The 25,762-nt window shown below is 38.2% G+C and overlaps 1 protein-coding gene and 1 long non-coding RNA gene across 2 annotated transcripts in view; one reads left to right on the plus strand and one right to left on the minus strand.

The window, feature by feature from the left end:
* Positions 1-25,762, plus strand: part of LOC122742135 — a 109,537-nt gene that overhangs the window by 81,081 nt on the left and 2,694 nt on the right. The gene's annotated exons all lie outside the window — the stretch shown is intronic.
* CAGE1 (cancer antigen 1) overlaps positions 1-25,762 on the minus strand; it is an 87,327-nt gene that overhangs the window by 56,950 nt on the left and 4,615 nt on the right. Inside the window, exons 2-5 of the mRNA XM_043986154.1 lie at positions 9,273-9,781; positions 8,163-8,393; positions 6,134-7,147; positions 2,143-2,211 (exon numbers count right to left, since the gene is read on the minus strand). Coding sequence (XP_043842089.1) covers positions 2,143-2,211; positions 6,134-7,147; positions 8,163-8,393; positions 9,273-9,781 — 1,823 coding nt within the window. The remainder of the gene's footprint in view (positions 1-2,142; positions 2,212-6,133; positions 7,148-8,162; positions 8,394-9,272; positions 9,782-25,762) is intronic.

The raw sequence follows: 25,762 nt of genomic DNA on the forward strand, positions 1-25,762 counted from the left end.
GTACAAATTCACATTTGTCTTATTAAAAGCTGAGAACCTGCTTTTTAAAAAAAATGTAACTCGTAAATTTTAAAAAAGCAAAACACCTAAAAATGCAGGGTTTAAAAAGAAAAAAACTTAAAAGCAGTTTCTTCTTGGCAATGAAATTTTTGGTTAGCCAACAGAGGTCAAAATTAAGCTTTAGTTTTCTTAAAGAAAAGAAACAAAGATAAAATCATACAGTATGCTTCTGTAGTAACAAAGCTTCATTCACTCAAAATTGGTCACTTAACCTGATTTGACTCTGTTTCTTCATCTAGAAAATAAGCTGAAGAAGGAAATGGCAAACCACTCCAGTATCTTTGCCAAGAAAACTCCCAATGGGGTCATGAAGAGTTGGGCATGGCTGAAAAATTACTTTAACAACAGAAGCATTATTTAGACTCATAAATGCTGGCCTGGTCTGATGTTATGGTACAAATTTTGGAGCAAAATCGAGGAATTTAAGTCTGTTTTCATATTGAAATATTGTCACTAGTAACAATTACTTGAATATTATATATGCATCATATTACATATATAATTTCATACTTAAATTTTTATTTTATTGTTAAATATTTTAATATTAAATTAAAATTTAATATTTTAAATAATATTTCCCAATTGACATAATACCATTTTAAACATGTTTTTTTTTTATTTGAGTTTCAAATACTCTCTATTTCTCTCTCCTCTCCTTCTTCCCTGAGACGGTAAGAAATTTGATATAGATTATACATGTGCAATCATGCAAAACATACTTCTATATTAATTATGTTGTGAAAGAAAACACTGATTCCTCACACCCCCAAAAAACAGAGACAAAAATAGTATGTTTCAATCTGCATTCAGACTCCATCAGTTCTTTCTCTGGAGGGAGATAGCATTTTTCATCATGGGCCCTTCAGTATTATCTTGGATCACTGTATTGCTGAGAATATTTAAGTCTACTTAACATTTTGGAGATGAAAGTATTGCTAGCATGAACATTTTCTCACAAAAACCCTCTTCACACTGCACAGAACACCAAAATTCCACAGAACAGAGTTTGTGAAACATTAATCTATTTTTAAAAAAATTAAGAGTTGTACTGATGCCAGTTAGTAGAGATAATAAAAGTAATAAAATGATATACACCCATATTAAACTATATCCATTTTAGGGGCTTGGAACTGTCATTTTCCAAAGCAGATCAACAACTGGTTTTTAACTTGTAATATTTTGGGGTGCGGGGCATGGTAGTGAGGGTTAAGTGACTTGTCCAGGGTTACACAGCTAGTAAGTGCCAAGTGTCTGAGGCCGGATTTGAACTCAGGTCCTCTTGAATCCAGTGCCGGTGCTTTATCTACTGTGCCAACTAGCTGCCCCAACTTGTAATATTTTAATAGATACCTTTGGCTTTGAGAGATTAAGCCATTTGCCTACCATCACACAGATGTATCAGAGTCAGAATTTGAACCCAGCCCTTTCTGACTTTTAAGGATTACCCTCTAACTATATTCTTTCTATAATATAACCTATTTGATAGCTATACAATAAAAATGGTCAGGAAAATCCTCTAATCTTCTAGACTGGGGCCCTTTCCAAGGATCTGCAATGATTGAGACCACAGTTTTTAGTCAGGTTTGGTTCTTCTCTGGTCATGAAGATCCAACTACCATCTACCATGATCGTTTCCAAAATTCTAAAGAATTAGGGTTTCTTTTGCAATATTTCAAGGTGCTAATAATTCTGAAAAACTGATACAGGGGGATAATTTCATTTTCCCTTGCTGACAACTTCATCATTTAATTTTGCTGTTAAAAAAATGTGATTGTCCTGTGTACATGCTGCTCTCTACCTATCCCTTCCCCCACACACCTCAGGACAGAAGTTCCATTCATGCCTTGCCCACTGTTGGTGTTTAATGAAGGCTTTATAAATCAATTTGACAAGGTGGAAAAAGAATGAAAAATAGAACTATTGGTTTAAAATAGCAGCAGTAGAAACAACAAAAAACTTTCTCAAAAGTGCTGTATCATGAAATCATGAAAATTCTAATTTCTTCAGGTTAAGTATAACCTCTATGGAAATAAGTTTAGGAAATCATGAAAGGCTCTTCTGTTAAGGTTGGCACACACATACCTGAAGAAACCTCCCTAACATGTGTATCTTCCACTCTAAATCTCTTTCTTTTTTCTTGAATACTTCTTTCTGCAAACAAACAAATGCCTTTATTAGTTTCATGTAATTTGGTATTACCTGGTACGTTCTAGAATTTTCCCAGGAATTAAAGTCAAATTCACTGGCCTATAGCTTGCAGAATCTTCTTTCTTTTTTGTGTGATTCTGAGATTTGGAATTTGGGAACCACGGTTCCATGAACAGAAATAGGTAAGTCAGCAAGAGGAGCAGTGTGTGTATGTGTGTGTGAGGGGGAATCATTTTAACTTTAGACATGTTGAGTCTGAGATGCCACTACAATATAAAAGTTGAGATACTCATCAAGTAATTCAAAATGCAAATCTGGAGCTTAGGAGAGGGGCTGGGGCTGGAGCTGTGGATTTGGGAATTAGCAGTAAGGAAATAATAGCTGAAGCTGGAGGAGCAGGTGAGGCTGCCAAGGGAGAAAGCATAGAGGCAGAAGAACCCTTCAGGAAGTGGAAGGGGAAAGAGGGGCAAAAGAAGACAGGGAGGAGGAGGAGACCCAGGAGAGAGTAGTGTAAGGGGATGATAGGATGCCAAGCAGGAAAGGATGGTTAAGAATTTGAAATGCTTCAGGAAAGTCAAGGAGAACGAGGCTATTGGATTGGTAAAAAAGTACTATCAGTAGACTGGTGAAGAAAGAAGATGTACTACCAGAGCTGTTAAATTTATCAAATTTAGAGCTGGGAGGAACCTCAGAAGTCATCTCATGGCCCAGTCTATTGGAATGACCTCCTAACTAGATTCCCTGCCTCAAGTCTCTCCCCACTCCAATACACCTGCCACACAGCTGCCAAGGTGATTTTCTTAAGCACAGATCTGAGCACATCACTCCCCTACTCAATTAACTCCAGTATCTCCCTATTTCCTCCGGGAAAAAATCATAAATTCCTCTGTTTGGCTTGTAAGGCCCTTCACAATTTGGCCCCAACCAATCTTCCCAAGCTCATATGTAACTACCCTCTTTTCCTCACATGTTGCAAACAATTTCCTGTTTCTGTCCCTTTGCACCGGCCATTCCCCCATGCCTGGAATACATTTGTTCATCACCTCTGCCGGAGAGGAGCCTTCACATCCTTCAAAAACCAGTTCAAATACTGTCTTCCACACCAGGTGTTCTTAAGCTTTTTATGTCATGGACCTCACTGACAGTCTAATAAAGCCTAAGGATCCCATCTTAAAATAATGTTTTTAAATGAATAAAAATCAAATACACAGCATTACAAAGGAAATCCATTAGCCAAAGAAACAGTCATCAACACATGTTCTACACAAACCCCTTTCTGATTGCCCTGCTGCCAGTGGCCACCCACCCTAACTACCTTATATTTATTCTGTGTATCCTTATTTGTCTATGCACATGTCAAATGTAATCTCCCATGTGTGTACAGTAGAAGGTAAGTTCTTTGAGAATGGGGGCTGTTTCATTTTTATCTTTGATTCTCAGCGTTGGGTACTGTAAGACCCCATCAGCCTTGTTCTTCCATCTCATCACTCCCCTCTGCCTCTGACTGGAGGGTGTGACCATGAACTCCAAACTTTGATTAGTGGAGAGAACCTAGCTCAGACGTCGTATTTCTCACCTGTCTGCACTATGTTGTGATTTCTCTGCCTTTTCAGCTTCCTTTTGTGTTTTGTCTTCCTCTATTAGATTCTTAGCTCCTTAAGGGCAGAGAGTTTTTTTTCTTAATTGTTTCTTCAGGGTTTAGCGCCACATCTGGCACATAGTAGTGTGATCAAATAATGAGATTTAGCAGATACTCAAGGACCCACCTGGGGATTAATCTAGACTGCTTGGATCAAGTGAGAGTGATTAACTGCTGATTAGCCTACTTCAAGTTAACTGGATTGTAATCACACCTTGACAACACCTTCAGAACCAATGGATTTGGATGATGCCAACCAATCAGCTTGAAGCAGTGTGTAAGGACTGCCTCTGTTCCAGACCTATAAAAAGCTTCCACAATCAGTTTGCTAGAGAGAGTTCCTGATTAAAGCAGGCTCATGGAGGAGGACCTGAGGAAGAACCCAAGCAGGCTGGAACTCTAGGCTAGATAGACCTTTTCTTAACTTTCTGAACTCCATGTGAATACCTGTATGCTTTAATAAATGTTTAATGCCCAAAGACTGGTGCTGAAGCTTCTAATTTAAGGCGACCCCAATTTAGATTTTAGACATCACAGTAGGCATTTGATAAATGTTTGCTGACTATTTACTATTGGTATATAGTAGGTCCTTAATATTTGAGGACTGGTTTGGCAAATGAATAGATGTGGAGGGAAAGGAGAGACAGAAAGTATAGATAATTCCTTCTTGGTGTGTAACAGTGAAAGGAGATAAGCTGGTAGCTTTAGGGAATACAATGATTGAAGATTTTTCTTATTCTAGTAGAGACCTAAGTATGAACTTAGGAGGAGGTGAGGAAAACTTGAAGGTAGATGAGGGAGAGAAAATGAAGAATATGAAGGAGAAAACAAGACCCTGGAAGAGACTAGGGGTAGGAGGACAATTAAACAGTATTAGAATAGGGAAGTGGAATTGCACTGGACTTGGGTTCTAATTCCAGCTTTCTGCCTAACTCATTCTGTGCTTTGAAGCAAATGATTTAACTACTCTGGACCTCAGTAACTTGAGGATTAGATGATCTTTGAGGATGCTCTGAGCTCTGACATTGGGTGGCTAGACTGGTAGAGGATAGAGGTATAAAGTAGAGGAAGGTTAATAACTGAGAAAGGGAAGGAAAGTAAAAAAAAATTGTAACAGCTAAATGAAATTGATGAGATAAATAAAAAGACTGGTAATGTGAATTTGTAGAGAATGACAACTAACATTTCATGACCTTCAGCAATAATCAACAATTAGGGAGCTGAACAGAGGAAATGGACAATGCAGGTTACCTAAGATTGGGGCTAGGGGAAAGCAGGTACAGAAGTGGGTCAAAGGAACAGTGTTCTAGAATGAAATGATCCACCAAAGGATACAGCCCGGGTCAGGAGACAAACAAGGCAAGGAAAGGGATGACCTCATTTAGGCTTTTCCTGGCAAAGATACTGGAGTGGTTTGCCATTTCCTTTTCCAATGTTCCATTTTACAGATGAGGAACTCAGGCAATTAGTGGTTAAGTGACTTGCCCATGGTGACACAGCTAGTGTCAGGCTGGACTGGAATTCAGATCTTCCTGACTTAAAAGCCCAGTGCTCTATCCACTGCACTACCTAGATGTCAATGTTGGTAGACAATGGCAAACTAATAATAAGACTAAAGAAACAGTGGTATGGAAATAGAATTTACAAAATATGAGGTGACTGAATAATATATGTCCAGTAATTGTCTGGAAGTAGCAAGATACATGCTGCTCTCCATTCCTCTCTTATCTGGGTCAGGGAATGGAAGTTGAAATAACCTTCACTAATGAGGACAACAAGGAAAGTGGCATTATCAGGAGAAATCCAGGATTTTATTAGAGCTAAAACACAGAAGTCCTATTTCTGGAAAAGTCCGAGACTGTGATGTGTTTTGCCTACCCCAGAATGGAAATTCCATGGGACAGAAACAGAGGACTAGCAGAGGATTGAAGTAGATCTGAGGAGGAGTAGGTCAGATTCTGGGATTAAAAATTCAAAGCCAAGAACTCTGAAGCCATTTATATGATAAAATTTGTGATAAAATCTGAAAGGATAATCAGCTAGTATTTTATAAGGCTACCTCACACTGAGGCTGGTATTTTGAATTATTAAAACTATAACATGTAATCCTTAACATACAAATAAAATCAATTATGATTGAGGCATGAATGACATCAAAACGTGAGTGATCCTGGAGCCTACTTCAATTTTTTGATAACCAATGGTATTCCTGGAGGTTCTGATTACCTATGACTGGTTGAAAACTCATGAATTTTGTCATTAGGGATTTTGAATTTATATAAATACCTTTGCAATGTCTGACTCCATTATTTCCTCTAGCTGTTGCTTCCACTGAGCTGTCTCAAGTTTCCAGTTATAATTTTGTTCTTCACTCCTTACAATTTGTTGCTGAAGTTTTGCATTCTCATTTTTTACCTCATTGATCTGCTGCTGTAACTTGGCATTCTTAGCCTTTTCATTTTCAGACCTTGACTGCAAAATTTTAACTTGAGTAACCAATTTACCAAAACTGGATTTCAATTCCTGCCTTTCCTGTATCTTGACCTCCTCATGTCTCTGGAATTCTACTTGGAGTAACTCCAGAGTCGAAGTTGCTTTCTCCAGTTCGCCTCTGAGACTTTGTAACCTCCCTATTTCTTCCTCTTTCTTATTTAAGGTTTTGTCCATTTCTAAACAGTAATTTATGGATTTATTCTTTAGCTCTAATTCATTCTTATGTTTCTCCTGAAGAAGAACATAATCTGTTTTCATCTTTTTAAGCTCTAATATTAAAGTGTTCTTTTCAATCATAGATTCCTCAAGCTGTTTTTGTATTTCAGTTGAAACCTTCTGCAAATTCCTCAAGGAATTTTCAATATCATTTTTTTCTAGGATAACCCTGTATTTGTCTTCAATAAGCTCTTCAACATTTTCCTTCAGTTTATTTATGATGTCAACAAACACCTGTTGTTTGGAAATTTTCATTTGTAGCTCTTTGACATTATTCTCTAAATAGAAGTTACTGCACTCCAATTCTGTTATTTTACTTTGCTGCTTGTGGTTATCCTGTTTTAATGTATTTATGACATCATTCAAGTCTATATGCTCTTCCTCCAGGGGTTGCAAACTTTCAAAACCATGCTTTGTATCTTGGGGACTGGGGTCCTCTATAGATGCTTCACTCCAAGTACTGGTGTCAGTAAAATAAGTTAGGAAATTCTCATGGTGGTTTGGAGACTCTGCCCTTACTTCCTTTGGACAAATGTTTGACTTCTCAGGAGCCTCCTTAGAATTTTGGGATTCCCTTGGATTAACAAAAGTCTATATTTAATTGAGAAAAGCAAGAGAGAAAGAGAGAGACAATTACCATCTCCATCAATATCCTACTACTCAAAATGGAGAGATTTTAACTGAAAGATCTTTAGTTTTATACATCAGTACCAAGATGTTTGTCACTGCCGTTTAACATGGAGAGGGTGCAATTAGCATTTATTCCTTCATTTATAATACCCAGAAGAACAACACTGCCTGAGGAATAAAATCATCTGTTTCACAGGAGCACTGTTAACTGTTCAAATCCCCATAATTTCCCAGGACATGCTACTTTTCAGACCCTAATATAAACAAATGCTGTTTCCCTTATCTTCAAATAAATTAAATCAATTTACTAATAAATATACAACTGTGAGAAAAGTCATCTTTTAAATGTGGAAGCATTAACAAACCACCAGTTAAAATTATTGGATCCCTATGTCTAGATGATTTTACTATTCTGATTTTATCATTATGAGAGTATCATAGGTGCTTGTCTTATGATGGACAAGGACCAGGATTTGAAGACCTTGAAAGATTGAAGGTATAACAAAATATGAAAATAAAAATAGCATATGCTGATATAGCAAAAAAAAGAACTTGGGAGATCTTTGTAAAAGATCTATGAAGAATTATAGTGCTGTATTACTGTATAGGGTTTGGTGGGCAAAAGCCCTTCATTTAACACATGAGGAGACAGATATTAAGAGACAGTTGAGGGGCAGCTAGGTGGCACAGTGAATAGAGTACTGCCTCTGGAGTTAGGAGGACCTGAGTTCAAATCCAGCCTCAGACACTTGACACTGACCAGCTGTGTGACCCTGGGCAAGTCACTTAACCCTAATTGCCTCCCCCCCAAAAAATCAGTAACTTAAAGAGACAGTTGATTCTGTAGGGATTAACAGCAGCCCTAGACAGCCATATGCAAGAAGCTTTGTCTTACAGAATTCAACAAAAATCATCTTTTTTTTTTTAATACACCATTATGGGAAAAAAGTTAAATAAAAGCTTTCCTTTGCCTGCCATTTGGTGAAAATGAAAAGCTGCTCACACTTCTAACTTGAAGGCGATAGCTATGATTTTCCCCATCTAACTGATGATGAAAAATGTTACTCATTCTGTTTTTTTGGTCACATCTATTTGACTGCATCAGATCTTGAACAAAGTCTTTGTTTTTGTCCAGAGGGCATGGCAGATGTAGGGTGCTGGTATCTCCTGAGCTCTTTGTGTGTTCACTATACCGCTCAGAGTCAATCTGTTGGGATAGATGGAGAGATTAGGAACTTTCGTGGAAAAAAAAAACCACAACAAAACAGTGATTTAGCTTGGCAGACAGGTAGTACAAGTCTAGGGGAAAAAATAAATCCTATTCTTTTTTTAAAAAAGATGTTGGCTTAAAACAACTGAATTTCTCTCTGTGAAGTGCTACATTTTATAAATTTCACTAGACTATAAACTATAGGAAGACAGAATTTTCTTCTTCTCTTAAGTACTTTATACAGAGCCAGGTATCCTGAGACATCAATAAATACTAACGATAATGATGATGATGAGGTTGCCCCTACACTTTATCTTTATTTTGGTGTCATTACACCATCTGGCTGGGGGTCAAGATATCCTTTCTGAAAGGCTAAGACATCAGATTTAACTTTACACAAAGTATCCTCTTCTCCAGAATTGTCCTCTTAATATCTTAAGGTGTTCAAAGCTAATTTGGTACAATTTAATCAGAGTACCAGTTTCCACTGCACAGTACCATATTCAGCTATGTAAATTGGCATGGCAACATAGAACTAATAAGGCCGAAAAGAGACTAAACTAAGTCTAATGGAAGCTGTGGACAAGAAATAAGCTTGATAAAAATAGAAAATACTATCCAGAAAACCAGTAGGGATATTTATTGTCATCACTATGACATAAAAAAGGGTAGTGAACATCTGGGATTTGATAAGAAAAAATAAGTTCCTTGGAGGAAGAGAGTATCTGAGTCTGTGTTTAAGACATTTTTTTTTTACTGTTCCTATAATTATAATGACTTAATACTACTGGTAGCATTGTAAACCTATACATAAAAACAAACAATAAATATTTTAATAATTTATGGCTTTTCTGCATCATTAGTCTCACAACACACCTTGGCTTTGTGAGTAGCAGTCTGGTCAAAACCCTCTTTAAGAAGTGATTCCCCAAGCTCTGTGCACACGTTCTTCTCATACAAGAAGCTCGAGGTCTTCTTGAGGTTTATGGAGGTGTCCTTAATGATGCTGTCAAACAACGACTCCTCTGTTATTGGGAGAGGCACAGCAAATTCATCGTAGACCTTCAGAAGTGAACTTTTGGGAGAGTTTATCAGAGTCTCTTCAGTATATACATCTTTGTGGATAAAAAATGTCAATGTGTCATTTTGCTCTGCATTTTTTTCCTTTTTTACACTGCCAAGGTTGACAGAACCAAACTGGCTTTGTGGTGCTGGTGGCCTGGTAGAGGATAATTGTTCACTGTCGTTCTGAAGTGGTTCACTTTCATTATTTAGAGCTTCTGTCCGGTGGAATTTGCAAACAGATTCAAATCCTCCTTGAGTGATTGTTTTGGTGTTGTTTGGAGATGATAGTACAGTTTGTAAATGGTCATGAAGACTGTTAACTTATTGGAATGGGAAAAAAAGAGAAAAAACAAATCAGACTCATCAGACTAATTTTATTGAAAGAGAATTTTAGAGTTAGAATTAACATTAGGACTTCATTGTCATTGTTGTAATGCACGTTCATGTACTGCTTCACACTTTACAAAGTGCTTTTCTCACAGTAATTCTGTTGAGATAAGTAGGGCTTGTACGTTAACTCACATCAAGGAATAAAATTTGTTAGGGGCTTGAGAGCTACATATTATTTCAGCTAAACTGTTGGACCATTTGTGTCATTCAATAGTTTTTTTTTAGTGCAGCTCAAAATGCCAAATTGACATGCCACAGGAGGGCTGGCCATATTAGACAGACACCAAAAACGATGGTCCATGGTCTTTTTGTCATTTTGGAGTTCCATTGCTCAAATAAGTGGACTGATCACTTTGGCTTAATAAATCTTTTTATGATACAAAGAATGTGTAAACCACATTGATTGCTGAACTTTTAGGTAAACAGATTAGTGAAGACAAAGAATTTGAAAGTATGATCCCCAGTGGCTGCCCCCACTAAATTTCCTGTTTGCTGTACCAAGATGTTGAATTTGGTGGGGAAGTGAGGAGAGCTGGCTGGATAAACTAATGAGGGCCAGGGAAAAAGCATGCATGGTTTCCAGCTTCTACTTCCTGTCTTCGGAGTGCAAAGTCCTATCTCCCATGAGACAACTGTTTCTATTAATAAAAGCTATTTAGTAAGTCACAGTCACAGGGATTATTCCCCTCCTAGGGATAACAATTCATCAGGATTACATGACCTGCTAAAAAGACATGTGGTTTCCTCAGGTCTGGGTGATATCAGTTATTTTCCAACTAAGGATTTCCTAGGAAAGCTAATTTGTCAGAGTTCTCAGAGTTCACTCAGATGCAAGTGATTATTCTCTCCTTTTAGAGAATTTACTACTTCACCTGAACAATACCCACTGTTCACTGCAGCACATTAGAGCTGGCATGGGCTTTGAGATTCCCCTGAGGTGTGTAGTTTAAAGGTGAGATGCTCCTTTACCCACTTGTCTCCTGAAAGAGGGAATTCTTAAAGTAATAGTGAGACCCAATGTAGTTTGGATTTGCCTGTTCAGTTCTAATACTGGAACATGTGTCCATATTAATCTCTGATATGAAAAATGTAAGAGTCACATCTCTATCACCTACTAAATTGTAGGCAGCTTCTGTATTTATTGGGACTTTGGCTGGAAACTGTTAATTGCCAATCAAGGACTGCAGCCAAAATCATCTTAAAAGAAAAGGCTGGGAAGTCAGCTGTGTACAGAGCCTCCAGCCAGGAAGCCCCCCAGCCTCAGGGTGGCAGACAGTTTTCCATTGCAGGTAGCCAAGAGTTGGTCCCAGAGCTGTGAGTAAGAATGAAGGAAGACTAAGGATCAGGTTTCCAGCAAGTATGGTGGATAAAGGAAATTTTACATGAACTTTCAGAGAGTGATTATGTTTATGTTTCTGCCAGTACCAAGAGACAGTTATATATGCATGAAATAGGGGCTTTTCTCCCCTGGAGAGGGGAAAGTAACAGGGTTGGAAAAAATCTTTTCATTCCTCAGGTTATCAGAGAGAATAAAGTCTTCACTCAAAGAAGGAAGAAGGGCTCATTAATTTACAGGAGACAATAACTAAGAAGAGAACCAGGAATAAAAATTTATGGTCTTAAATATATCTAGGAAAATGCACAAGGTATGTAAATAGGGAAATAGGTGGCAAAGTGGATAGAGTGCCAGGCCTCAAATCAGGAAGTGGTCTTCCTGAGTTCAAATCTGACCACAGAGACTTACTAGCTGTGTGACCCTGGGCAAGTCACTTAACCCTGTTTGCCTTAGTTTCCTCATCTGTAAAGATAAGCTGGAGAAAGAAATGGCAAATCTCTCCTGCATCTTTACTAAGAATCGAAAATGGTCAGACATGACTGAAAACGACTGGACAACAAAAAGAAACAGGTAAATAGTAGAATAAACTAAATTATACAAGGAGATAAATTTGACTTCATAAATATCATTGAGACTTAGTGGGATGTGATTCAAGTATTTATTCAGCACCTTTAGGCTGGGGATAAAATGCCAAAACAAAACAGTCCCTGCCCTAAAGGAAACATAAACATAGATAAATGTGTACAAAATATATTCAAGGTAAATAAAAAGTAATTTTGGGCAGGAGGTGAGGAACAGGGCATGAGCACTCTTGGATGAGCTAGAGGTACACCATAGAGGAAGCTCAGGCTTCTAAGAAACAGAGCTGAGGAGGGAATGTATTCTTGTCCTTAGAGGACAGGTTATGCAAAGGCGTGGAAATAGGAGGTAGAACGTAGAGAAAATGGCCAAGTCGGCCAGTTTTGTTGGAGTGTAGAGTGTGTGAAGAAGTGATGTACAGTCAGTCTGGAAAGGTAGATTAGAAGCACATTATAAAGACTATTAAATTCTAAACAGGCATCTGTTATTTTATTCTAGGGGAAACTGGTAGTAACTGGAGCTTCCAGAGTAGCAAAGGGATGGACCAGTACTTTAGGAATGTCAATTTGGCAGCTGTGTGGAGGATGGATTAGAAAAGAAAGAGAATGGAGGCAGGGACACTGTATTCAGCTAGAGGATAGGTGATGAGGTCTTGAACTAGGGTGGTTGTGAAAAGAAGGGGACAGACTCAAGGGGTAGAGGAAAAGTCAACAAGGCTTGGCAACCGATTGGGCATGGAGTATGGGAGAATGAATTATTATTGTGAAAGTTGTTGTTGTTTATTGTTTAGTCTTGTCAGACTATTCATGAACCCTTGTGGGGTTTGCTCAGCAAAGATACTGGAGTGGTTTGCCATTTCCTTTTCCAGCTCATTTTATTTTATTTTATTTTTTGCTGGGCAATGGGGGTTAAGTGACTTGCCCAGGGTCACACAGCTAGTGTCAAGTGTCTGAGGTCGGATTTGAACTCAGGTACTCCTGAATCCAGGGCCATCACTTTATCCACTGCGCCACCTAGCTGCCCCCTAGCTCATTTTAAAGATGAGGACATTAAGGCAAACAGACTTAAGTGACTTGCCCAGGGTCACAGACCTAGTAAGTATCTGAGGCCAAATTTGAACTCAGGAAGATAAGTCTTCCTGACTCCAGGCTAGGTTCTCTATCTACTGCCCATTTTTGTGGAAGAGTATACCATATAAAAATAGAATAGATAAAGTAGAGGAAGAGCAACATTGAAAATGATAAAGATATACTCAATTGAAGAAATCCAGAACTCAGAGAGGGGAAAGCATAATGCTTAGGTGAAGTTCAGTGGAAGTTGATGGTGAAGAAATGTTATATGACTATATTCTAGGCCACACACAAAGAACAGGAAGGTGAGGAGTTTTGAAACACCACAAAACTGGCATTGAGACATGATATGATAATAATGGGATACCTCAATCACACAGCCATCTTTTGGAGTTCTCTGTCAATGGCATATTAGCTGATAAATTTTTAAATTCACTTAATAATTTCAAGGAAGAGACAAGGGACAAGAACTAAGAATGTGGACAGTATGATGACCAGAAGGGAAATGGCTGCTTCAGTAGAAGTGAGAGAAATCTTGGACAGGAAGATTTGTTGGGGGAGTAACCATTCCATTCTAGGATTTGTGATAGAGGACAGTGAAGCTGGACATAGTCTGACGTGCATCCCAGATGTGGAGAGAACAGATTTCAAAGGATTAAGGGAAAAGAGAGGTAGGATCTAATGGCCACAAATTCTACATCCCAAGTCACCCCAAGAGGAAGTGGGAAGTTATTGAAGGAACAGATAGATATAATTGCTGAGACTACTAGTAATCTTTAAGATCATGAGGGATGGAAGAGAGGGCATATAGGTTGGTGAGCTTGATCTCAATTCCTGGAATAATTCTAGAATATGTCAATAATAAAATGATTTTAAAAGGAAAACAGTAATCAAAAAATCAGTTTTAAAAAAGCTGGTATAACTTCATCAAAGGAAGGTGATGGGGAAGGGAGTTGCTCAGCAGCTAGGTGGCACAGTTGGATAGAGTACTGGCCCTGGAGTCAGGAGGACCTGAGTTCAAAAACGGCCTCAGACACTTAATACTAGCTGTGTGACCCTGGGCAAATCACTTAACCCCAATTGCCTCACCGCCCCCCCCCAAAAAAAAAAATCTGGCCTTAGACATTTGACATTACTAGCTGTGTGGCTCTGGGCAAGTCACTAACCTTGATTGCCTCAAAAAAACAAAACCAAAAATAGGTGATGGTAAACTTAACCACATTACCTTTTGTGATAGAATTGTTGATGAGTAGAACCAGAGAATGAAGTACTCATAGTATGCCCAGTAAAGCATTTAACAAAGTCTTCCATGCTATCCTAGTGGGCAACATGAAGAAATGTGGATAAGACAGAACTACCGCAAGGTTGGGTTATTAAGTGGTTGTGTGAATAGAACCAAAAGTTAATTTGGAAAAAGGTACCTAATGTAGTGGCCTGGGGTCTGTCTTTGGCCTTAAAGACTTGGATGAACAGATGGCCTGCTTTTGAAATTAAGACTACAAATAGTTAGCAAATCTGAAACAATTTGTTAGGATCCAAAAGTTAGGACCCCAAAGAATCATAAGTCAAAAGGATCAGGACAGGAAAGAATAGTGGGTTCAGTATAATTAGATCATTTTAATAGAGAAAAGTATAAAACTCTCCACTTGGATTCAACAAAGTACAAGGTAAGAAAGACATAGCTTGACAATAGGACATCTGAAAAAGACCTGAGGGTTTTAGTGAAGCTTAATGAGTCACCAGTGACTGGCACATACAAAGTGCTTGCTAAATGACTAAGGACCGCCTGGCTAAAAAAGCCAGTGTGAATACAGGTACATTAAGATGCACAGCATCCCTGACTAGGGAGGTGATGGTCTCATTGTACTCTGTGCTGGTCAGATCATATGTGGACCACTGTCTCAAATCATGGATGCCATATTTGATGATGTATCCAGAGAAGAGTGAGCAGGATGGGGAGAAGTCTGTAGATCAGTGGTATCAAAATCAGAAACAGGGGCAACTAAAGTGAATGCAAGGACTCCTGGCAGGCACATACTGTCTTAGAAAACCACATTAATGTTATTGAGGTTTTATTTATTTTATTGGTTAAATATTTAGGACTGATAGGAGTAGTACTAACATGATTTGGTTTATTGGTTAAATATTTTCAAATTGCATTTTCATCTGGCTCAGGGAGCACTTGGGGATGTTGCAGGCTACAATGCAGTCTTCTGTGTTTGACACTTCTGCTCCAGATCAAAGCTTCTTAATCTGTGGGTTGAGAAACTAGATGGGGGAGCATAACTTAAATGTGTAGGGGAGCAAAAAATTTGGCAACAGTAAAAGGTTATCGGGGCAGCTAGGTGGTGCAGTGGATAGAGCACCAGCCCTGGAGTCAGGAGTACCTGAGTTCAAATCCGTCCTCAGACACTTAACACTTACTAGCTGTGTGACCCTGGGCAAGTCACTTAACCCCAATTGCCTCACTAAAAAAAAAAAAAAAAAGGTTATGTATACCTATTTCATATACCTATATACCTAGGGTTGCATAAAAATTTCTCAAGAGGAAAAAGTTTAAGAAGCCCTGAACTAGAGTACGTCATCATTTCCCATGCACTCCTAGACTTGCCATGCCCTCTAGAATCTTATTATCCTGCAAGATGACATCATCTTTGAAACTCCTACTTCCTCCTCTTTACTCCCTGCCCCTGGGGCCCCTCCCTCCGTCTGACCCAAGAGAGTGGAGGGTACACAGTGGAGACTTCCTCCCAGATTCTCCATCTAGGGAGGGTACCCTGGGCAGCTATCTCTTCCTTTCCCACCTTGCTCCATTCCTCAGGTGTCATTGTGCCCTTCGTCTTCCATTTTTCTGCTTCTTGTATATAGTCTTCCACTTTTAGATGGTGAGCTCCTTGAGAACAGGGACTTTTGTTTGCTTTTTTTTTTGTATCTCCAATGCTTAGCATGAGTGTCTGGCGCATAGTAGGCACTTGGTAACAGTTTACTGACTGACTGATAGGAGTAGTACTAACATGATTGAAGGAACTGAGAACTAAGAAGAAAAAATTCAGGGCACACAGGATAGTGTTCCCCAAGTATTTAACAGGTGACCACGTGGAAAAGAGATCTGCCTTATTTGTCTAGGACCCAGAAGAAAGAACAGCAATGAAAAGAAATTGTAGAAGTCCAGATTTAGGCTTGGTATATGAAAAATAATTCCGACAATTAGAGCTATCTACATTGTAATGGACTGTCACTGGAAGGTGGTAGGTTCCCCCTTACTAAGAGCTGTTCCAACAAAGGTTTGATAACAATTTAACAGGATGGCATAGAGGGAATTTCTGTTCGTACGAGGGTTAGGTTAGATGACTTCTGAGGTCCTTTCCAACTCTGAGATTCTATGAGCTCCCCTTGTTTTATTTCTATGAGCTTCCAATTTAGCTAAACCTATTTCTACAAACATAAGTTTTGCATATTAAAAACTTGCAGCATAACTAGAGGTCAAATCAGTATTCATCCCTGAAGTTGCTTCATCCAACCCGTCTCCCTGGCTTTTGCCTCATGTCTATCAAAAGCTCCCTAAGTAGGTGTGAGTGAGGGTGCACACGCACGCGTGCACACACACACACACACACACACACACACACACACACACACACACACACACACATATGCAGCCTAACTCTCCAGAATGTCCCCTGTTCAGATTGGTTGTGTCATTTTTTACTAGAAGATTCATTTGAAAGACTTGATTTTCAAGCAAAGATATTGATTACATCCCAACATTCACATGTGCTGGAATGGACCACTAGGAAATGACCATTTGTGGATGAGACCACATGAAAAGCTTATGTAATCCATAAGACCCTACACAAATATAAAGAATTATAATTATTATGGCCAACGTATATTATGATTTTACTAGCACCTGAATAGTAATAAATGATAAAATAGTGAAGACTAATAAGAATGGAATAATTTCACTTGCCTATATAAAAAAGAAGGTAGAGGAAACGTTTCATTAAATTTATTAATGTCTTTTAAAACACTTGAAACACCATATCTGTGAGCTGTCTCCGGGTAAGGGACTTCAGAGTTTTCCTGCTTCTACTATCATTACTGAAGATATACCTACCACGTTTTAAGTCGTCTATTGTGATGTAATCATCTTTGTAAACTGTGTACGTGGGTTCTTTTTCCCTGTGTACCTTGCTTATTTCATCCTATAAGCACAAAAAAAAGGAACTAATAAAGATCCTTCCCAAAAAACCACTGTCATCACCATCACCCCCTGGAAATACTGTTTGAAATTTGTTTTCAGCCTGTGGGAGTTCAGAGTGGATTGTCCAAGCCATAGGCATAAGATGAAGTCTTTTAACTTTTAACAGAGCCAATTCTATGTATGTTGTGACATTAAACAGGAAAACCCAACACCGAAGACCCTGATATACTATTAATTTAGTTCTGCAGGTCAAACCATGTGCCCATGAACAGAGAGATACAGCAACATATAATGAACAGCAAGGACGCCCTTATTTATACACTATGGGAGATAGGATCGCCCTTTTGCTACAAAATCAGCAATTTAATAGGTGAGAGTCTATATGATGCCATGGGGAAAAACTCCACTGAACTTGGAGCTGGAATACTTGAGTTCAAATTCCACCTCTGCCACTTATTAGGCATGTGACTTTGGGCAAGCTACTTAAGCCAGTTTTCTCTTCTGAGATGTATCTGTGAGGATAATAATAACAACTGTAGTACCTACTTCACAGGGTTGTTATGAGTAAAATGCTATCAAAACTATAAACTATAGAGAGAAAGACTATTCTAAAGTAAAACCTGATTCTACTGCATTGAAATTTGTGATAATTAATACAAGTACTGGACTCTGGGTTTTTTTATACTCTACGGAGAAAACAAGTAAATAGGATAACTAAGACTAATGGAGAAATATGTAAAGTATTTAAGAGAGAAAACTGTTTTGGGACACCCGAATACACTTTAAAACAACGATTCATTTATTAAAATTTATATGCTGATTACATATCAGAAATTTATTCATTAAATTAGTTTACTAAGGGCCTGTGGTGGGTAACAATCAGCATAGTTCTAGTTAACTGTTGTTCAATCATTTCAATCATGTCTGACCTCTCGTGGGGTTTTCTTGGCAAAGATACTGAAGTGCTTTGCCATTTCCTTCTCCAGTTCATTTTACAGAAGAGGAAACTGAGGCAAACAGGGTTAAGTGACTTGTTCAGGGTCACCCAGCTAGTAAGTGTCTGAGGCTGGATTTGTACTCAGGAAGATGAGTCTTTCTGACTGCAGGCCTGGCACTCTATGCACTGTGCCACCTTGCTATCCCTCAAAACTACAATAGTCTTAGCCTAGTTCTCATAACCAGTAGTTACTTAATGTTATAAACATACTTTATTTTTAATGATCTACAATTTAGGCCTCATGCTCATTTAGAACAGTGTTTCTCCTAATTTGACCAAATCAGTAATATCTTTACCAGTCTGATTTTACAAAATATAGCAAGCATAATGGAAGCTCAGCATTGACTCGTAAAGGCCTATTTTACACAAATTGTTTGAAAATCTAATCACGAGGTTTTCTTCTTTTGATTAAAATCTGTGTTTTTGTTCTTTTGGCCACTAAGCTCATCACACTTAAATACTTCAAGGATTCCTGATTTTGTTGGTGTAGGTGTCCCTCCAACAAGATTGACTACAACATTTCCACAACTTTGTAGAACATTTTTGAGAAGTGCTATAGACAAGAAATCAATCACTCCACAGACAACTTGGTGATGGGCTTCTCCAATCTTAGCTAGACTGGTCCTCATGCAACAGACATACATAGTCTACTAATGGGCCTTTCTAGAAGTCTTTTTGGCTAGGTCAGGTCTTGTCAGAACTTGCATTCTGCTGGCAGGGCTCAAATGAGCTAATGTAGACAAAGTGCTTTGTAATCTTAAAGGGTTATTTAAATGCCAGGTGCTAATAGTCTTCAGGAACTCAGGGTCACTTCCATACTAGGATGAGACAAAAAATGGAGAGGACTTTAGTTGAGGTGACTCTGGGTTTTTTGAGGCTTAGCTAGCAGTGCATAAGTTCCTCATAATGGAAAATGACTAAATTATAAGGTTCAGGAGACCTCCTCTAGACTGCTAAGGGCCCCTATAAATTCAAGTCTAGTACACTGGGCCTTTGAATCGACACTTCTGCTTGACTACTAAACATGTTCTGAATAACATTCATGGAGCTTTGACATTAAAATCAGTTTTATTGTAGGAGAAAAATCAAACTAGAAACTAGGAATTTCCTGAAGGATAAAAATGAAATTGTTTACACTTAACATTCTTCTAACATTAGAATGAAATAATCTCTATATTAATTATGGTTTAGACTAGATAATTTATTATTTATTTAGCTTTTGTCTCTTCCAATTCTTAATATGCTCTACTCTAAATGAAATGAACTCATCAATGTACTCATTGATTATGATTTTGCAGTGAGATAGAATGCTGGGCTTAGAGTCAGGGTACACCTGGGTGAGAATCTTGATTCTAACACTTAGAAAGCTGTGTGATCACTGATTCTCAGATTCTTCATCTGTAAAATGCAAATATATACTGTCTGTAGTACCTATTTCACAGGATTATTGTGAGGAACAAGTGAGATAATGTTTGTTAAATGATGTGTAAGCCTTAAAGTCCTACACTAATGTCAGCTATCATTATCCTCTTCTGGTGACTGTGTTAGCTGTGTGAACAGGGGCAAATCACTTAACCTGATACTCAGTTTCCTAGGGTAATCTCAAAAGGTTCTTCTGTTCAAAAGTTCTGTCAATACCAATGTAATCTGGAAGACTTATCCCTGCAGTCCCTTTCTTTTCTTCTATTATTTCTTTGAGGATGATTTCATATGGAAAACAGCTGTAAGTACAGTATGAATTTGCATCCACCAGCATTCATGAGTGATGCACACCTGAGTTAAGTCTGAAGTTAGAGAACTGCTTTCCAAATACAAATGAGAATCTGAGTGGGTTAAGTCTTCCGAAAGAGTGCGGATGTTAGTGTCATCTGCTTCTGATGGGATTTCTAGTTGCTCTTTAGGAGTATCCTCTTCAAAATATTCAGCCTCTGTAGGTAATGACCAATATTTTCGATAGTCATCGTTTCTAAGTGTTGATCGACGGAAGGCCCCTAAAGTAACATGATATAATATTTTAATGCCAACTAGCATTAGCCTATACCAAATATAGTAGAAAGAAGCTAATCTTCCCATCTTTCCCGCACATCAAGAAAGCAGCAAATGGCACCTTTTTGGGGGTATGTCATTTAGACAAAGTAGTTGACAAAATAAATGCTATTTCTAAAAGAATCAGTTTCTCTCTTTACATGTATACATATATATATATGTATATACATGTACATACATATATATACACACACATACACATACATATGTGTGTATTTATAGCATAGTAATCCCATACGGTGGTAAAATTTGTTTGGGCACAATCTTCAACAAACAGGACGAGAGGCATAGCAATTAGTCAAGTGGCTCCTTTAAGACTTGGGGGCCTTGGAAGCTGAAGGCAAGCCAAAAGACCAGATCAGATGTCGCAGAGCAGAGGTTTCTATTTGTTCTGGCACTTCAACAAAGGATATTTACAAAATCGTATCAGAGACATCTAAGGCTCCATAAAATACCAATTCTGGCTATTTCCATTTAGACACCTCAAACTCAGTGCATCCAAAACTAACTTGCCATTTCTCTCCTAAAAATGGCACGTATCCCTCCTAACTTCCCTGTCTTTTTCAGTGGCAATACTGTTCTTCCAGTTACCTGGACTTGAAAATTTAAGAGACAACATTGACTCATCCATCTTTTCCATTACACATATCTCATGTTTGTTGTTAAATTGTTTTAGTCATGTCCGACTCTTCGTGACCCCATTTTCTTGACAAAGGTACCCAGGTGGTTTGCCATGTCCATCTGCAGCTCATTTTACAGATGAGGAAACTGAGGCAAATAGGGTTAAGTGATATGCCAAGGGTCACACAGCTAGTAAGTATCTGAGTCCAGATTTGAACTCAGGTCTTCCTAACTCCAGGCCTGGCACTCTATGCACAAAGTCACCTAGCACATATTTATTTAGTCACAAATTTCTATTAGCTGTTCTTTCAAAACAGCAATTCTTTCAAAATGTTTCCTTTATTTATACAACTATGCCTCTTTAGTCTCTCTTCCATCCCTAATCCAGAGTCTAATCATCATATACCCAGATTACAGCAATGGAGGAACTTAATTTAGGTTTTGCTCCCATCCCAATCTGTCGCCCACACCATTTGCACTCTTAGGCACTCATAGCAGCCTAAGAATATAATAGACTAGGCCTATAGGGGCAGTCCTTGGAGCATGATCAGATATTCTTGGCCTACCTCCAGTCCATCTTGGGGAACTTTGGGAGCCTACTTCTACCAGGATAGGCCAGTTTACCCCCCATTAAACTTAAATGCCACTTAATAAATAGGTGGTAAACGGATTCCCTACGAGGGTACCATATATGTCCTCCCTGGCCTTGCTCTTAAACCCTCTTAACTGGCTAACTCTACTTGTCACTATGCTTCAACACAAAAGAGGTTCCTTGGTGTTCTATGAACAGAATGTGTCATGGTCATCCTTGCTTCCAGAACTTTCTTAACTCACGTTATGGACGATTCTAGAATATCCTCTTCTTTCTCTTTCATATATCTGAATCCTACCCATTCCTTATGAAGACTTCCCTGGTTATTTTACTTCTGCCTCTGGAATTCTACAATGTGTATACTCTGTGCCACACAAGTCTAAAGGTTAATTATATACTGTTTTATACTCATCAGAGTCAAAGTTGGAGAGTATCTCAATGGCCATCAAGTTCAGTCTATGAATGATAATAGCTTTTAATAAATAAAGGCATTTACATAGTACTTTAAGTTTTGCAAAGTTCTTTACAAATCTTTCCTCATTTTATTCACATAATAACCCTGGAAGGTAGGTGCTATTATTATTCTGATATTATATATGAGGAAATTGAGGCAGAAAAAAGTGAAGTGATTTGTCCAGGGTCACACAGCTAGTAAATGCTGGAAGCTGGATTTGAACTCGTCTTCCTGACTTCAGATCCAACTTTCTAGCCAAAAACAAACATCTTACCCACTCTGATATATTTAACAAGTGGTCATTTAACCTTTGCTTGAAGACCACAAAGAAGGGGGAATGCATCATCTTAAGGTAGCCCATTCTACTTCTGGACACCTCTAGTTTTTCCTGTCATTGAACCTAGAGTTGTCGTTTTGAAACTCCCCCCACCCTTGGCCCTGCCCCTGGAAGCCAAACAGAATATAACAAATATCTTAATGAGTCAGTCCTTTCTTCAAATATGTGAAGACAGCGGATAATACAGAGTGCCCAGTACTTGATAAATTAATGAAGGAACACATAATTGATACTCACACACAAAAGCAGAAGCCCTTGCCCTGAGGAATTAATAGTCTGAAGGGGGAGTTAATACATGGAGAAGGGTAATAGCAAGGGTGGGTGTTTTGGTCTGAGAAGCTGAGGAATGCTGATCGAACCATAACTGACAAGCCCCTTCCTAAAGCAACAGCAGAACTGATTGATTTTATCCAGGCTTTTCAATCGATCAATCAATCAATCAGTAATTTATCATTGTGTGCCAGGCACTGTGCTAAGCAAGTACTTTTTGCTCCCACCCGGCATCTTCAACCCTTCACTGAGATAGTTTCTTCTCATCTGCTTTAAATTATACTCTGATCTTCCAATCTTAATAACAAAACAAAACAAAAAACCAAAACCTTGACCCTTCTCCCCATCCTGTCTCTTTCTTCCTTTTTACAATATAAAAAAATATTTTCTGAATCTGCCACTTCCACTTCGTTATGACCTGTTCTTTCCTCACCCTGTGTGATTCGGTGTCTAACCTCTACTAAACCTATTCTCTCAAAATTCACCACATGATCTTTTAAACGCGAAGTCAAACAAACTTTTGTCTGCAACCCCCTTCACCTTTTGGAGGGTTGGAGAATGCTACAATCCTGCCTTTTTCTCCCTTGATTTCTCAAGATTTCACATTCTCTTGATTTCCTGTCCTACTTCAACTGATCCTTCCCTGTTTTCTTTGCTGGTCATCCTCTTCCTGACCCTTTACTGTGGGTGTTCTCAAAGGTTCTGTCCTTGACACCTCTTTTCTCTCTCTCTTTTTTTTTAATGTATAAGGTATTTTATTTTTTCCGTTACATGTAAAGATAGTTCTCAACTTTTGTTTATACAAGCTTTCCAATTTCAGATTTTTCTCCCTCCCTCCCCTCCCTCCCCCCTCCCCTAGACAGCAGGTAATCTGATATAGGTTATGTCTATATATCTCTATACATATACATATAGATATATATATATACACACACATATATATACACATAATAACATTAATCCTATTTCTGCATTAATCCTGTTACAAGAGAAAAAATCAGAGCAGTGATGCAAAACCTCAAAATAGAAAAAAAAAACAACAGCACCCAAAACAAAAGAAATAATATGGTTCAATCAGCATCTATACTCCACAGTTCTTTTTTTCTTTTTTTTTTCTTGGATTTGGAGATCCTCTTCTATCATGAGTTCCCTGGAACTCTTCTGTACCATTGCATTGGTGAGAAGAATATAGTCCATCACAGTAGGTCAACACTCAATGTTGATGATACTGTGTACAATGTTCTTCTGGTTCTGCTCATCTCACTCATCATCAGCTCACGTAAGACCCTCCAGGTTTCTCTGAACTCTTCCTGCTCATCATTTCTTACAGCACAATAGTATTCCATTGTATTCATATACCACAACTTGTCCAGCCATTCCCCAATTGATGGGCACCCCCTCAACTTCCAATTCCTTGCTACCACGTAAAGAGCAGCTATAAATATTTTTGTACATGTGGGTCCCTTTCCCCCTTCCATGATTTCTTTGGGCAAAAGACCTAAAAGTGGAATTGCTGGGTCAAAGGGTATGCACAGCTTTATTGCCCTTTGGGAATAATTCCAAATTGCTCTCCAGAATGGTTGGATCAGCTCACAACTCCAGCAACAATGCATTAGTGTTCCAATTTTCCCACAGCCTCTCCAACATTTATTATCTTCCTTTTTTGTCATTTTAGCCAATCTGATGACACCTCTTTTCTCTTAGCAATTCCACTCACCCCCATAACTTTATAATGTCTAAGCAAATGAATCCCAAATCTCAATCTCAATCCTTGACCTTTCTTCCTAACATTGCTACTAGCACAACTCCATCAAGAAACCTACCACCTCCTCAAAGCCCACATGTGCCAAACAAAACTTTTTATATTTCTCTAAAAATGGTTTCTCCTTTGACTTCACTATTCCCTATATTTAAAACTTTAGCTTTGAATGATAGCTCATTGATTTTCCTGTTCTCCTGACTTTGTATCTATCCAATACTTGTCAAGTCCTCTGCAATCTCTCACATGATCTGTCTCCTCTCTTTTCATCTCATTTTCCCTCATTTTTCTGCCTTGTCTACTGCAAAAGATTGCTAACTGGTCTTCCTACTTTCATTTGCCCTACAGTCAATTTTTTAATTCAACAGATATTTATTCCATACTTACTTCACTAGCATTCTAACAACTGGCTCATTCCCTGCTGCCTAGAAACAGGTTTTCCTCATTCTTGAAAAACAACAGCCTTCACATGATCCTTTCTACCATTCCCTCCATTTATCTTCCTGTATCTTTTCTCCTTTCTGCAGTCAGCTCCCTAAAAATGAATCTATTTATACTCACTGCCTTCACTTACTCTCTTCTCAAACACTCTTTGACACCTTGTAATTTGACTTCCAACCTTAATGCTCAACTGAAACCACTCTCTCCAAAATTACCAATGATCTCTTAATGCTCTCAATCCAATGCTGTCCCATTCCTCACCCTCTGCAGCATTTGGCATTGCTGATCACTCTTTCCCTTGCAAATTCTCGCCTTTGAGTGTTAACTTTTTTTATAAAAAGAAAATTCTGAGACTTATTACTTCTGAGTGAAAATGTTTTAATAGCAAAGGTAGCAAGTTTCCATTAAATCAGGTCAACTAATCCATCAGTAATTAGCAACCATTTGACAAGTTTACAGAGTTTATCTTTATAAGAGAAAAAAAAGAACTATATTCATGAGGCTGATTCATGGGATCTACAGACAATATAAAGTAGATTTGCAATATTTGGCTGGGTCTATTGTAGCTTAATGGGAAGTTTCTAGGTTGGGATAACTGCTACATTCAATATTTCATTGGTTTGGAACTCATGTCTATCATTCTGTGAAATTTTTTGAGAAGAATCTTTCAGTGGTCTCTCTTATTTTTTCTTTCAGTGGTCTCTTAAGCATTTCTTCTATGGGTCTATACAGCTCACTGAAAAAGAATTAAATTACTAACAAGAAGAATTTGTGGTGAGCTGAGGCAACCCCCACTTCTGTCAAAAAAGGAAATGATCTTTAGTAAAAAGTTCTGTAATATAGCTAAGCTTAACTGTATGATTATTTTATTTCTATAAAGATATATTTCCTATTGTAACATCTATTATTGAATTTTATCAAATTATCTATTTACTAAATCTATAAGTAATTTAGGCTTAACAGAGAACATTTACACTAGCTCTTCCTAAGGATAAATTCCTAAGAAATTTGTCTTCCTAAGATAAATCAAAGTAATGTGGAATAGGCTGGAAAGGTAGGTTGGAGTCAGATTTTGGAAGGCCTTGAACTTCAAGCTAAGAGGCTTGTATTCTACAAACAATCCTGTGTCTTCAAGATCATTGGCTGTCTTGGCACTCAAAATCCTCCACAACCTAGCACCATTTTCTATATAGCCAGTCTTATCG

The sequence above is a fragment of the Dromiciops gliroides genome, chromosome 1 (genome assembly GCF_019393635.1).
Source record: "Dromiciops gliroides isolate mDroGli1 chromosome 1, mDroGli1.pri, whole genome shotgun sequence".
NCBI lineage: Eukaryota > Metazoa > Chordata > Mammalia > Microbiotheria > Microbiotheriidae > Dromiciops > Dromiciops gliroides.